This window comes from Castor canadensis, chromosome 14 (genome assembly GCF_047511655.1).
Source record: "Castor canadensis chromosome 14, mCasCan1.hap1v2, whole genome shotgun sequence".
In the NCBI taxonomy this organism is placed as follows: Eukaryota; Metazoa; Chordata; class Mammalia; order Rodentia; family Castoridae; genus Castor; species Castor canadensis.
Window position 1 is genome coordinate 36082800 of NC_133399.1, and position 15257 is coordinate 36098056.

Sequence of the window (15257 nt, forward strand, 5' to 3'; positions counted from 1 at the left end):
TCTCCCTGTGTGCCTTTATATAACTATATTTCTCTATGTAACTACTGTCTCTGCGTGCAACTGCAGATGTGGGTGCAGCAGTCTGTCTGTGTGTAACTACTGTCTCTGAATAACTGTGCATGTATGCCTATGTAATTACCATCTCTGACTGTAAATGTAAATCTGTGTAATTGTGTGTACCTCTGGGTCTATAACTCATCTCTGGGTGTAACTGTGTTTCTCTGTGTGTAATTCTTATCTGTTCTGCAACTGTGTATGTATGTGTGTGTAACTGTTGTCTCTGACTGTAACTACATGTCTTTATGTATAACTAACTGTGTGTGCCTAGGTGTATCTGTGTATAGCCATGTGTGTTTGTGTAGAACTGTATTTCTATGTATAGCTGTGCACCCCTGGGTAGGTCTTTGAGTATATCAGTATGTTTAACTGTTGTCTCTATAACTCTAGCTCTACAGATATGTATGTCTCTACATGTAACTGTGTGTGTCTCTGTGTGTGCTTCGGTATGTTTAAATGTGTGTGTGTATGCAGGCACACATGTGTGCGGGTGCATATGTGGTGGATGGGTGTTTCTGAATCAGCAAACATGGAAAATCATACAGAGGCCAGGCAGGAATGGTGTATGTGTGTATGTGTGCACGTGTGTGAAACCATATGTGCATGTGTCTGAATGTCTGTCTACACCATGCTGTATTTCAACAGACGACAAGGATTATCATGCTGGCCTGGCAAATGTCCTGCCTGTCAGGAGCAGGTGGATTTGCACAGGTTGACATCTAGGGTGACCCAGGCCACAGCTCTGCCCAGTTCTGCTGACCCCACAGCCCCCAGGTTAGAGCCAAGTGTGGACTCACCCACGCAGCCCACCCTACTGGGGTTCAGCTCAAAATCCTGGGGGCAGTTGCAGAGGTAGCTGCCAGGGGTGTTGACACACAGGCCATTAATGCAGTTCACAGGGTCTGCACACTCGTTGATATCTGGGGGCAAGGGGACACACACCAAAGTCAGGGGGAGCCCTCACTCCACTCCCTTTCCTCTAAGCCCTTACTTGGGGTCCACTCTTGAGTGCTAGACTACAGGATGAATCCATGGGAAATTCCAGGGGAAGGCCCTGGGAAGAAACTGGAGGGGACAGGTCCTGGCCAACCCCCTCTCCTCCCCTGCTCTGTTCCTCTAAGCACAGGTTTGCCCCCTTCAAAACTCTTCGCCACCACAGTTCTCCGCAGCCAACATACAAAAGCCAGGTTTAGAAAATGATTTCAAACCAGGGATTGGCAAACTCCAACCCACAGGCCCAGTGCTTGATTATGTCAATAAAGATTTATTGGCACATAACACACCCACTCATTTACATATCATCTATGGCTGCTTTCAAGCCAAAGTGGCAGAGTTGAGTGGTGGCAACAGAGATTGTGGCTTGTAATGCCAAACACATTTATTATCTGCTCATTTTAAAAAACACACAGGTGGAGGACTATTTCAGTAAAGGTCATCCATTCATTCACTGCATTGATTCAGGGAATGGTAACGAGGCAACAACACACAGTGACAAAAACAGGGAGTGATGGGGGACTATCTGAGAAGGGGAGTCAGGCAAGGATACTGAGGGGGCCAATTGTGTCCTGCACCCCCAACCGCAGCTCAGTTGACCTCACACCTGCACAGTTGCTGCCACTTTGGTCCTGCTCATAGCCATTGTCACACATACAGCGGAACATTCCAGGCAGGTTCTCACAGCTCCCGAACATGCAGATGTCTCCAAGAGCACACTCGTCCACATCTGCAGGGACCCCAGGAGTGCCCACTCTGTCATGCAGCACACTCTGGGGACCCACCCACTCCATTCCCTGCCCCACCAGGCTCAGAACTCACCGTGGCAGGTCTGATGGTCCTCGGCGGGGTTGAAGCCCATCTCACATTCACAGCGGTATCCACCGGGTACATTGAGGCACTGCCCATTCTCACAGAGGTCCATGTCCTCAGCACATTCGTCCCTGTCTGAGGGGCCACAAAAAACAGCTGAACGCCAGAGAGGCTGGGATCCATGTGGGGAGAGCAGGAGGTCCCAGGTGCTTGAACCCTTCTCTGTCACCCAGGGTCCCAGAATTGAGCACTAGGAACGCAGACCCAAACTCAAGGTGAGCAGGTGACCCACACAGGGGCCAAGGAGTGGAAAGGTGCACACACAGACTCCAGCTGAACAGGCAGAGAAGCTACTTTGTCCCTCAGGATTTGGAGCAGAACGCAGCCAGGAAGTAAGCAAGTTCCCATGCATTTAAAAGTCTAAGGCAGCTAGGCATCGGTGGCTCACCCCTGTAATCCTAGCTACTTGGGAGGCTGAGATTGGGAGAATCAAGTTTCAAGGCCAGTCCAGGCAAACAAATTATGAGACCCTCATCTCCAAAATAACCAGAGCAAAATGGACTGGAGGTGTGGCTCAAGTGGTAGAGCACCTGCTTTGCAAGCACCGAGCACTGAGTTAAAAACCCCATAAATAAATAAATAAATAAATAAAATGTCTAAACGGGGGGGGGGGGGGCAGAGTCCAAGGGATAAGCCACACAGGGTGGCTCACACCTGTAATCCTAGAACTCAGGTGGCTAAAGCAGGAGGATTGTGAGTTTAAGGCTAGCTTAGGCTACATAGTGAGGCCCTGTCTAAAAAAAAAAAGCCCAAGAGAAAAGAGATTCCCTGTAGATTCCCTGTGACTCTACATTTGACTGAAGGATAGGGTGGGCAGAGGGCTGGCTCATGGGCTGAGAGAACAGTCTCCCCCAACAGTGGTTGGACACTGGTTGGGGTGAATCCAGCCCTGTGAGTGTCCCTCTTAGCCCCCTGCCCTGTCCACTCCATCTTACCTTCACAGGAGAAGCCGTCACCAGCAAATCCTGGGTGGCAGGCACAGTGGTAGGACCCGGGTGCATTGAGGCAATCAGCCCTTGGGCTGCATTGATGTTCCTGGATGGCACATTCATCCAGATCTGTATGAAACAGACCCCAAAAGTGTGTGCAATGGGGAGCTGTGGGGAGACAGACCCTCCCAGCCCAGCCCTGTATGACCTCCACAGACACCTCTGGGCCCCTCGCTCCCACCTTGCCCTCCACCTACCTCTTCCACTTTGCAGGGACTCCTCTGCCCCAGGTACTCACCATGGCATTCGAGGCCATCCCCCACCCAGCCTGGCTGACACCTGCAGCTGAAACTCCCAGGTATGTTGAGACAGGAGGCGTGGCTGTCACAGTTGTCCCCTCCCAGCTCACATTCGTCCATGTCTGAGGGGAGAGGGAGCCATGGTGGGACCCAGGCCCAGAAGGGAAGACTCAGTGCAGTAGCAGTGAAAAGCATAAGGGAGCAGCTCGCCCAGCCACCCAAGGAGGTTCCATCTTCTCCACAGTCTCAGAGAGAAGCCCCCAAACCCAATAGACCAGACCCCCAGCAGCCCTCAGCAACAGCCTGAAGTGGCAGTGAGACCGAGAAACACACAGGACAAGGAAAAACAAGTGAAATGATAAACAACAAATGCAATATTAAATAATATGCCCTTCTACATTGTGTTATGTTCATTCCTGCTGACAGAGCCCAGTCCTTATCGAAAGACACCACAGAGCACTGTAAATGCTACATTCCTTCACCCTAACCTCACAAAGCAACCCCACAGAGAACTTTAAACCCTGCTAAGACACCAAACCTTAAAGAAAACACACATTAAAATACCAAACATGTTCCTGTAACATAAAAGTAAATAATCATAAAAAAAAATAATAATAATCATGTGCCCTCTAATTTGACATTCTCACTAAAGTCACACAGCAACAGGCCAGGAATCAACAGATAAGACCTTAATAACAGAAACCTCAGCTACGATGCTAAGGTGTAAAAGTCAGGCTGGGTGTGGTGGTACACACCTATAATTCCAGCTACTCAGAAGGCAGAGATTGGGAGGATCACGGACTGAGGCTAGCCTGGACAAAAAAATTAGTGAGACCCCCATCTCAACCAGTAGGTTGGATATGATGATTCAAACTTGTCATCCCATCTACACAAGAGGCATAGGTAGGAGAACTGAGGTCCAGGCTGGCCTAGGCAAAAAGCACAAGATCCTATCCGAAAAATCAACTGAAAACAAAGGGAATGGGGGCGTGGCTCAAGTGAAGAGTGCTTGCCAAGCAAATGTGAGGCCCTGGGTTCAATACTCTGCACTGCAAAAACAAACAAACAAAAATTCACTATGTAGACAGGCACCAGTGGCTCCCGCCTATAATCCCAAATACTTGGGGAGCTAAGATCTAGAGGATCAAGGTTCGCTTTCAGCCTGGGCAAATAGTTCATGAGATCCCATTTCCAAAAACAACCAGGGCAAAATGGACTGGCGGTATGGCTCGAGTGGAAGAGCACCTGCTTTGCAAGCTCAAAGCCCTGAGTTCAAATTCCAATCCCACCAAAACAGCAACAATTAAAAAACATTAGTCACAGATTGTCGTGATGTTCCTACAGACCAAGGATGCTGGAGAGAGGCATGGGACAGATTCCCCTTGAGTCCCAAACAAGACATCAACCCTGCCCACACCTTGATTTCAGACTCCTGGCCTTTAGAACTGCCATTCAGGAGACAGAAGAAATCCTGGGTGTTCTAAACCAGCAGGTGTATTAATTCCTTGCTCAGCCCTGGGAAGCTAATTCTGTAACTATTCAAATGTTTAAATGGTCGTCCCTGTGTCATGCAAAATCTTCAGGCTGGGAAAGCTGCAGTGCACATTTGGGATTCTTTCTGTCAAGCTGTTTAAGGGAGCCCCAGGCTGTTTTATTCTCATGAGGTCTCATTAGTGGAAATCCCTAAGAATGAATTCTGTCCCGAGGCACAGGGACAGGTCCCTCCCACCTCCATCACTGACTCACCAGAGCAGCCCATGGTCCCCTTCCTGAAGATGTAGCCCAGCTGGCAGTGGCAGACAAAAGACCCCTTTGTATTCTCACAGTTCCCATGGAGACAGATGTGGGGGTTCAGGTCACACTCATTCACATCTGTAGGGGGAGAGGGCATGAGGACATGAGGCCTGAGGACTGGGTGCTAGGGAGAAAAGTGGGAGGGACAAGAGGGAGACTAAAAGCATTCCTAAGGGTCTCCAGGGGTAGAGAGCTCCCTCCAAGACTAAAACTGGCTACTTTAAGTGTATAGCTCCTGGAACACACCAGCCATTATTCCCAAAAGGACTGTATGGTCAAATACATTTGGGGAATGCTGGGTCCCACAAAGCTAATTGGGTTTTCCTCCTGCAGGACTTTTCAGAGCCTTTATGACAATCCCCATCGGAGCTGCAACAGGGTGATGGAGCAGAAGCATTCCCTATTTACTCTCTTTTTTGATCTGCTTCTTGAGATTTCTATGAGCTGAAACTCAAGCTCCCCTGGGTTACATAAGTTCCAGCTCTGCCATGACAGGGCACCCAGTATATATCTACACCTCAGGGCCCAGGACCACCTGTCTTATCCTTAGGTGGGGACAGGGATCAGGGATTGCACTGCCCAAACAGCCTGAGGGTCCTCTGAGTCTCTTTCCCACCTGGGTCACCCACCTCTACAAAACAAACACAAAAACTCACCTTTTTCAGGGGCTCTCTGACAGGTGATGGGTACACAGTGAGTGCTCAAAAATGCAATTCAGAAAAACAAGGGCTAGGGGACTCAGCTTCTTTGAAACAGATGCTACAGGCTTTGGAGAGTGTGCTCAGGGAGTTGATGGCACCCCCAAGGAGACCACCAAGCTGCAAAGCCACACCTCCCTTTTCTGTCTATGGCAGGGTGGGTCCTGGGGTTTTCTGTGTCCAGGGAAGGTGTGGGGTTCACATGCTACCTTGTCCATCCCGCAGTCCCGGCTCCTCACCAACACATGTCCTTGTGTCCGGTGTGGTGGTGAAGCCATCATAACACAGGCAGTGGTGTCCCCCAGGCACGTTGGTGCACTGGCCCTGGCCACAGATGCTCGGGTTCTCTTCACACTCGTTCACGTCTGGGGATGCAAGAGTAGGGGATGGGCTTCAGGTGGGCAGATCCCATGGGTCTTTCCCAGACCTTCAGCAGCCCACTAACCAGGTGAGGGATGCTCTGGGTCTGGCTGGCCCTGCCTGGACTGGGCCGTGCAGGGCTCTGGGCTACATTGGGACCCAACCGACACCTGTCACCCCGCATCCTCGGTAGAGGGAAAGGCCACGGTCACCCACCTGCACAGGCCCTCCCATCAGGCATCAGCGAGTAGCCCTGACTGCAGCTGCACCTGAAGCTGCCCTCAGTGTTCACACAGTATATGTCACAGCCACCATTCTGCACTTGGCACTCATTGATGTCTGCAGGATGCGAGGCAGAACAGGAGGGGCTGAGCGGTGGGACAGGGTTGGGCACCGAGCCAGGGCTGACTCAGGGACAGGAGTGGGGTCTGAAGGTGGGGTGGGTAGGGACTGAGTTGCGGACAGGGCTGCAAGTGAGGACTAGGACTGGTGCAGTCTCACCCACGCAGCCCTGGCGGTCAGGTGTGCCCTGGAACCCTGTGTGGCAGGAGCACCGGAAGGCACCAATCACATTGACGCACTGGCCATGGGGACACAGGCCGTCACTCAGGGCACACTCGTCAACATCTGTAAGAGAACACACACATAGCTGGTGCGGGGGTCCCTGGTGAAGGTCTCCACCCATCTGCCATCTTCACGACCATGCAACACACTCAGGCACACATGCATACAAATGAGCTCACACTGCCTGCATCAACTCAGTCCACTCGCAAACACACCCTTGCACGGTGCACATGGGGACACACATACCATTGGTAGACACACAATCCACACCCAGATACACACTCACACTGACATTGTTGGTGCACAATGAGAGTCACCAACACACCTCACGCTCACAGTCGCCCTTGTGCAACATGCATCCAGTGTATACTCACACCCACACTTACACGTATGTGCACACTCACAAATACAAACGCACCAACACATCTCCCTCACACAAACACGCATCTCTGCCCAAACACACACTCGCATCCTCTTGCACACCGACTGACACACACAGAAGTACCCACTCACAGCATTCACACCCAAGTACATGCTCACACATATGTACACAAATTCACACCTGCTCACATGCAAACTCACCCTCGTGCAGACACACATGCACACAGACCCACAAACACTCACCTCTGTACACACGTGGGAAACACATCACACGTCACGGACATACTCCTCAACTCACTTCCGTACACACACGCCACTCACACACACAGATTCACACTGACACACAAAACACCTTCCACACTTGTTTTTCCAATTCACACCCACACATACACAAATGCACACTCCCTCCATCTTGCGCATGCAAGCACTCACCCATAGACACAACACACACCCCCAGAGATACACAGATACTCCCGTCCGCCATCTCAGTCATACAACAGGGAGGCACTCACACTAATTTGTGACTAACACCGCACACACCTGGTTGCATGCTCACCCTCACAGGTAGTGCCCTGGGCTGTTAGCTCATGTCCAGAGGGACACTGGCACTTGTAGCTCCCCTCTGTGTTGGTACAGGTACCTCCCCGGCAGAGCAGTGGGTCCCTCACACACTCATCCACGTCTGGACATATGGAAAGACAGAGCAGGTTGAATGCTGACAGAGGACAGTTATGTGGCTCCTGGAAGCTTCTCTCTGCTGCCTCCCACCCATCCCCCCACTGAAGCCAGCACAGCCTGAGGTTCAGGGCTTTGTTGATGCAGTGGAGGCTGAGCTGGAAGAAGCAGGGACAGGTCAGAGAGGGAGAGGGGCTGGGAAGTTGACACTTCTGGAGTCACTACGGGAAGCTGGAAGAGCCTCCCCTTCCCTTCAGGACACACTGGGAAGGTGAGGCACAGCAGCTCTGCCAGGAATCCCAGAGGGGAGCCTCATCACCCTCCTCACTTTCTAGCCACTCGTCTCCTCTACCTCTCAGGCCTGCCCCAGGACCTTGGCATATGTTTTCCCCTCCTCTAGCTCTTCTCACAGCATGACCAGCCACCTTCAGACCCACCTCAGGGCCTTTGCACGCGCGCGCTGTTCTTTCTCCAGGCCATTCTTCAGCCTCTCCTTGCCCTATCTGCTCCACTCTTCTCAGCCACCACCACAAACCCCACAGAATGGGTACATTCTCCCAGATCCATATTCCTATTGGACCATGTGGCAAGTTTGTATTCCTTTGGAAATTTATTTTATTAACATATGTTTTTCCATGAGGCCATAAGCTCCAAAAAAATAATGCTTAAGCTCCCTCTAGATCCATATGCAATGTTCATTGAATGAACAAAAAACAGAAGCCAGAACACAGGCTTTTTTTTTTTTTTTTTTGGTGGAACTGGGGTTTGAACTCAGGGCTTTGTGCATGCTAGTCAGGGGCTCTACCACTTGATTCATGCCTCCAGTGCTCCCCATCTTTTTTTTCTTTTTTTTTTTTTGAGGCAGGGTCTCACGACATAGCCCAGGCTGCCCTGCAACTTGAGATTCTCCTGGCTCCACCTCCAGAGTGCTGGAATTACAGGTGTGTACCACCACACCTAACCCAGAGTTTTCTTAGAAGGAAGCATTTTCCTGGCTTCTCTGCAGTGCTCTGTCCTCTGCTTACACCACGTGGTCCCTGGGAGACCCCAGTGTGCTGGCCGCTCGCGGATCTCAGTTCCCAGGCCTCTGCCCTAATGATGGGGCCCAGAGGAACTCAGATGCACCAGGTAAAAGGCAGCTACTCCCCTTGCTGCCTTCACCCACATCTGCACAGACTTGTCCCTGCCAGCCAGGACTCTCTGGACATCCGGGGCTCCCTCACGCCCTCATCCTGCGGCCACTCACTCACCCATGCAGGTTTTCGCCAGCATGATGCTACTCTTGTAGCCAGGGAAACACTCGCATTCAAAGCTACCCAGGGTGTTGACACAGGCGCCCTGGCCGCAGAGGTCAGGGGAGATGTGACACTCGTCAATGTCTGTGGGAAGGGAGGACATGCGCTGGGGTCCATGAGTGTAGCATGAGAGGCCCAGGGTGAAGGATCTCTGTGTGCAAACATGAGAGGACACAGGCCAAGAGGCTTCCCTGCTTCAGACAGGAGGGGATATGGAGTGGGGTCCCTGTAGACACAAGGGGCTGATTACACGGGAGCTCCAAGATGGAGAACTGAGCTGGGAAGGAGAAATTCCCTGACTGAATACAGGACAAGGACAGGAAACTCCTCATAGTCTTGGAAGTCCCTTTGCTAGTCCCTCCATAGAGACAACAGAGATCACTGCAGCCCAGAGAGGGTGATGATCCACCCTAGGTCACACAGCACACAGGTGCCTAAAGAATGGGCCTTGCCTCCATGTCTGATTCAAGCCCCCTGTCCTTGCATGCATGATCCAGTCTCCAAGAGACACAGGTGGGTACCCACCTGTGCAGTTCCTCTCCTGGGGATCCAGGACAAAGCCCTTGGGACAGGAACAGTGGAAGCTGCCCACAGTATTACGGCAGGTGCCATAGGTGCAGAGCCCAGGGAACGCTTTGCATTCATTCACATCTGGAGCATAGGGGCATAAAACACCATCAGACAAAGTACCCTGATGTCCCAAAGTGTGGGACCCATAGACTTGGCCCTGCCTGGGCTCTTGCTTCCTGACAGCTCTCCATCCCCATTCTCCAAACAGACATCCCACCTTCCAGGCCTGGACTCATGCTGGCCCTTCCCAGTCCCCCAGGACCCACTCCTTCCCGCTCCCCTTCCCCAGCCAAACCTTTATAGAAGGGCCGGCCAGACAGGAAGTCCTGGCTGGCAAAGCCCAGCCCGCGGGGACAGAGGCTGGCAAACTCCGGGGAGTCAGGCTCTGGGCAAGCCTTGCACTCAGCTCCCCACGAGACCCCGATGGAGCAGCAGCAAACGTCCATCCGGTACTTGCCAGGCAGGGGGACCCCACAGTAGTCCTCGTCAAACTGCAGGAAACACAGCTCCAGCCTCACGTCTGCACAGAGGAACGGTCCATTGGGTTGGTCCCTGTCACACTGTGGCAGGCTTGTCACTCAGTACCACTCGCCTGAGACTGTCCCCAACACAGTCAGACGGACAGGAAGAGCCAGAAGGTGTGACTTCCAAATGCTGAATCCGATGTCACCCCACAGTAGCACGCAAGAGTAATCAAAATCCACACTGCCTAGGTGCTCTATAACACTACTGGGCACTGTTCTGAACACTTTAATCCATTCACTCCTCAAAATGATACTCAGAAGTCAGGCACTGGTGGCTCACACCTGCAATCCTAACTATTCAGGAGGCAGAGATCAGGAAGATTGTGATTCAAAGCCAGCCCCAGGCAAAATACTTGCCAAGTCCCTAGCTCAAAAAAAAAAAAAAAAAAAAAGCCCATTTGCAAATGAGCCTCAGGAAGGGACAGTTCAACTGATGAAGAGAATGAATCACAAAACCAAACGTGTTCTGAGAGAGGTCAGGAGAAGGCAGGCAGGGGGTAGAGGGTCCTGGAGGTCCCCCTACATCTCTCCTAATGCTAGGAGGAGTCTCCATTCGCTGTGGATGGAAAGAATGAAGAAAGGACAGGTGGTCCCACCTAGAGACCTCACCTGCCAGACTCACCAACACACAGCCGGCCTGAGGTGTCCAGTGTCAGGCCCTGGGGACACTCACAGTGAAAGGAGCCTTTAGTGTTAATGCAGCCACCATTCAGACAGACCCCAGGGAAGGACTCACATTCGTTCACATCTGGGCAGTGGGAGATAAGGAGAAGGGAAGGTTGGAGGTTCCCAAGGGTGGGAGGGCATAGCTGGCCATTCTCCCTGTGGTCTCCAAGTTCAAGCTGTCATTATAGAGAAAGGAGGGAGACCTGGGCAAGGGTGCTGAGGGACCTCAGGAAGTCTTGGGTACTAGGGAGGGGGTATTTCTGTCTCAACCTCAGACTCCAGGGAGGGGCTCCAGGTGGCGCTTCCGTATGTGCCACGCCAAAGCCAAAGTGGGTTTCTGGGGGAGGTGGAGAACCAGAGAGATGGGGATAGTGATTTACCTTCACAGGTGAGACCCTTCATTCGGGCAAAGCCACGTGAACAGGTGGGGTCTGTGGTTGGGAGAACAGGGATGGAGAGAGGAGTCACCCTCTCCAGTCAGTCCTGGGGACCCACACCACCCAGCGCTACCAATGGGCCAGGGCGCGGGCACAGGGCTGTGCCTGGGAGGCCTTGCAGAGAGTGGTACCGATCTCGCAGCGCTCGCAGGGGCTCCCCCAGGCAGCCCCGAGGGTGGCACAGCATTCGGACCGCAGAGTTGCTCCCTGTAGGTTCACCTCACAATGGCCATCCTGGATCTGCAGCCAGCAGGTGCCTTTGGTACTATCTGGAGAGAAGGGGAGGAATCACCTGTTGGCTCGTGCCTGCGTCCCAACCTACAGATGCCCAGGCCTGCCAACGCCTCTCACCTACACACATGGTCCCAGAGGGTCCCAGCCGGCTGCCAGGGACACATTCACAGGCATAGGAGCCCGCCAGGTTCCGGCACACACCATTCACGCACGGGCTGGAGGAGCACTCGTCGATGTCTGTGGGGACAGCCACTTGCTGAGTGCCGAGCTGAGGGAGGGCAAGGTCCACCTGACCAGGGCCTTCTCCTCCCCTGGGGGCTGCTGCACTGAGGTGCATGCGCCAGCAAACCGAGGGTGTGGGAACAGAACGTCGTGCAAGCAAGTGTGGTCACCAGCCATGCGCGCACACGTGCATTGTAAGAGACAGGAAACACCTAACATTTTTACCACACTCATCCTCAACACAGCATAGAACATGTCAGTGACCAGACATGGGTTTTGTCACACACTGACCTTTTCTCCAGCACCAGCTAAATGCTCTTTAGTTTAATTAAAGTTCCATGAAACAAACTAAGGACTCAATCCCATCAAATTGACCACTACTCCCAATGCCAATACAGACTGGGAACTTCCAGAGCTTCTGACTGACTAGCCATAAATTGGGGACTCCCCAATCTCCTTCATCATTTGTTAGAGCAGCTCACAGAACTCAGGGAAGTGCTTGACTTGGGTATTAACTGTTATGTCAAAGGTTCTTGCAAAGGGTGCACATGAACAGCCAGCTAAAGGAGAGGCAGAGGGTGATGTACAAGATAAGGGGTCTGTGGGTTCAGCTACCTGGAAGCTCCCAAGGGTTTTTATCAGATGTCATCTGATGTGACATCTGACATAATTGATCTGACATGATCAATTATTAGCTCTATTTCCAGCCTCTCTCTCATCCCGAGAGGTTGAACCAGGAAGCTTCAAGCTTCTAAACATGGCTTGGGCTTTCTGATGTGACCAGCCCCAATCCAGAAGCCCAGCTTCATCAGAACAAAGGATGGCTCTGTCACCCAGGAAATCCCAAAGGATTAAGAACTGTGGAACCAGTTTAATCCAGGAACCAGGATTAAAAACCTAATGTTCAGATTACAAGAACATTGGGGGCTCACTGCCAGGGACTAGAGGTGAAGACCAAATGTATATTTCCAATCACAATTTCAGCTGGGCCAGTGGCTCATGCCTGTAATCCTAGCTACTCAGGAGGCAAAGATCAGAAGGATCAAGGCTGGAAGCCAGCTAGGCAAATAGTTCTAGACACCTTATCTCAAAAAACAGGGGTGGGGGAAGCTGGTGGGTGGCTCAAGTGGTAGAGCACCACCTGCCTCACAAGCATGAAGCCCTGAGTTCAAAACCCCAGTACTACCAATAAATAAATAAACAAATAAATCACAATGTCACAGCACCCATATATAAATGCTGATGTGCAGGAACCCAGGTGCGTGCTTGGTGTGGTGCAGTGACTTTCAGGGAAGTTGTGGCGTGAGACAGGACTAGTGTGACACAGAGGTGGAAACACAGAAAGGACAGAGGTCAGGGTGTAGCGAGGGTCAGCTCTGGAAGCAAGGAAAAGGCAGTTGATGTGTGTGTGTGTGTGTGTGTGTGTGTGTGTATGTGAAGCCACATGTACCATGCATGTGCCGTTTGCGTCTGACCACATATGTCTGTGTGCACGCCATATGCATACCTGAGTACATGTGCATGCACATATATACATCCCTCCTTGAGCACGTGTGTGCCTGCATGTATGTCTCATGGTGTGTGTGCAGCAGCACGAAGCACACTCGATACTCCACCTTCGCAGGTCTCTGTGTCTTGGCGGAAGCTGAAACCCTGTGGGCAGGAGCAGCTGTAGCTGCCAGGGCTGTTTCGGCATCGCCCGCTGTCACACAGGAGGCTGTTGAGGGCGCACTCATCCACATCTGCAGGAGGGGTGGGGGGTGGCGGGGTGAGGGGCCTGCTGTGGAGGCAGCCCACCCTCCCACCCACCTGCTGGCACGCTCACCTATGCAGTCCTTGCCTGAGGCGCCTGCCTCATAACCCAGGTTGCAGATGCAGCGGTAGCTGCCCCGAAGGTTCTCACACATGCCATGGGTGCAGACCTCAGGGTCCAGGGCACACTCATTGATGTCTGCAGCAGGAGAAGAGGGATAGCAGCTGCTCTGGCTCTCTGGGGGTCTCCAGAAGCCAATCCACCCCCCAGTCAAACCTCCAGCCCACACTTTGCCTCATTTCTCTCTTGGTACTGGGGACATTCAGGGCTGGCCTGTTCTTTGCTGTGGGTGGCTATCCTGGGCTTCACATAGTGTGTTAAGCCACATCACCAACTTCTACCTACAGGTGCCACTAGTGACCTCCCCCATATTTCTCCAGACATTGCCAAATATTCCCAGGGAGTGAAGAATTGTCCCCAGTTTGAAACCCGCACAGCAGACATTTGTACAACAGCCCTGTAATGTAAATACGGCCCATTTCTGCACCTGTGGATCCAACCAAACGAGGACAGAAAACATTGTAGGAAGAAAAAAAAAAACTGTGTACTGAACACATACAGATTCCCTGCCCCCATCATTATTCTCTGAACAGTATAGTATAACAATTATACGTATATCAATTACATTGTACTAAGTATTAAAAGTCAAGTAGGGGAGCAGGGCACTGGTGGCTCACGCCTGTAATCCTAGCTACTCAGGAAGCAGAGATCAGGAGGATTGTGGCTCAAAGTCAGCCTGGGCAAATAGTTCAAGAGACCCTATCTCAAAAATACCCAACACAAAACAGAGATGATAGTGTGGTTCAAGTGGTAAAGTGCCTGCCTAGCAAGCATAAGTCCCTGAGTTAAAAGCCCAGTACCACACACACACACATACACAATGTTAGAGAGAGATGACTGAGAAGATCTGAGAGGCTTCTATTAATGCATAGAACCTATGATGCATAGGTTCTATTCAAATACTGTGTCATTTTATGGATTTGGGTATTTGCAGGGGTCCCCGGCACCAGCCTCCCATAGACACCCAGGGATGACTGTAAAAGCAATTATGATCACTGATCATACAGGGTGCTCACTATTTTGTGCTAAGCACTATTCTACATGCCCTGAGTACATTAACTCACGGGTGTGCACATCCTCTCTGAAGTGGGTCCTAGTTTCACCCCCACTTTATAAAGAGTCAGAGGCAGAGAGAGGGTATGTAACTTGCCCAAGGTTCTTCAGTCAGTAAATTGTAAGGCTGGGATTTGAACCTGGACAATCTGGTTCTAGAATGGGAGTTGGAGGGAAGACAGTCAAGGCCTATGGTCTGCCCCAGTGGCCCAGGAGTTAGTAGAAAAATTCAAATGTAGGCAGGGCACAGAGGTTCATGCCTGTAGTCACAGCTACTACATGAGGCTCTGCCAGAAGAAGAAGGAGCGGGACAAAGAGGAGGAGGAGAAGGGGATGGAGAAGGAAAGAGAGAGGGAAGGAAGGAAAGAAGGGAGGAGAGGAGGAGGAAAGAAAAAGAGAAAAGAAAAGGACCAGCCTTTCGAACACCTTGATCTTGGACATCTGGTCTCCAGGATCATGAGAGAGTAAGTGTCTGCTGAAGTGAGGAAATCAGTGATATTTTGTTCCTGCAGCCCTAGCAATGAGTGCAGCTCCCAGATGCGTCCTGGCTACACCAGGCAGACACTGCTGGCCCCAATATGAAAGGGCCAATCCACTTACCTCGCCCATCTGTGGTGATGCCAAGTCCACTGCTACAGAGGGCCTGGAATTCGGCTGTGGGGGAAGAGCCCAGCAAAGAGGGGTCATGGAGGTTTGTCATTGTGAAAAGTGAACCATGACCTTGACCATGACTCCTTAGTCTTGGGCAAGAGTCTAGTGC

At 51.7% G+C, this 15257-nt stretch overlaps 1 protein-coding gene across 1 annotated transcript in view; it reads right to left on the minus strand.

Moving 5' to 3' along the window:
- Nucleotides 1–15257, minus strand: part of Fbn3 (fibrillin 3) — a 62406-nt gene that overhangs the window by 33706 nt on the left and 13443 nt on the right. Inside the window, exons 17-36 of the mRNA XM_074054252.1 lie at nucleotides 15098–15151; nucleotides 13397–13522; nucleotides 13188–13313; nucleotides 11467–11586; nucleotides 11247–11384; nucleotides 11059–11109; nucleotides 10635–10760; nucleotides 9784–10008; nucleotides 9444–9569; nucleotides 8874–9002; nucleotides 7505–7630; nucleotides 6505–6630; nucleotides 6220–6342; nucleotides 5883–6008; nucleotides 4898–5023; nucleotides 3151–3273; nucleotides 2859–2981; nucleotides 1873–1998; nucleotides 1658–1780; nucleotides 855–977 (exon numbers count right to left, since the gene is read on the minus strand). Coding sequence (XP_073910353.1) covers nucleotides 855–977; nucleotides 1658–1780; nucleotides 1873–1998; nucleotides 2859–2981; nucleotides 3151–3273; nucleotides 4898–5023; nucleotides 5883–6008; nucleotides 6220–6342; nucleotides 6505–6630; nucleotides 7505–7630; nucleotides 8874–9002; nucleotides 9444–9569; nucleotides 9784–10008; nucleotides 10635–10760; nucleotides 11059–11109; nucleotides 11247–11384; nucleotides 11467–11586; nucleotides 13188–13313; nucleotides 13397–13522; nucleotides 15098–15151 — 2466 coding nt within the window. The remainder of the gene's footprint in view (nucleotides 1–854; nucleotides 978–1657; nucleotides 1781–1872; nucleotides 1999–2858; nucleotides 2982–3150; nucleotides 3274–4897; nucleotides 5024–5882; nucleotides 6009–6219; nucleotides 6343–6504; nucleotides 6631–7504; nucleotides 7631–8873; nucleotides 9003–9443; nucleotides 9570–9783; nucleotides 10009–10634; nucleotides 10761–11058; nucleotides 11110–11246; nucleotides 11385–11466; nucleotides 11587–13187; nucleotides 13314–13396; nucleotides 13523–15097; nucleotides 15152–15257) is intronic.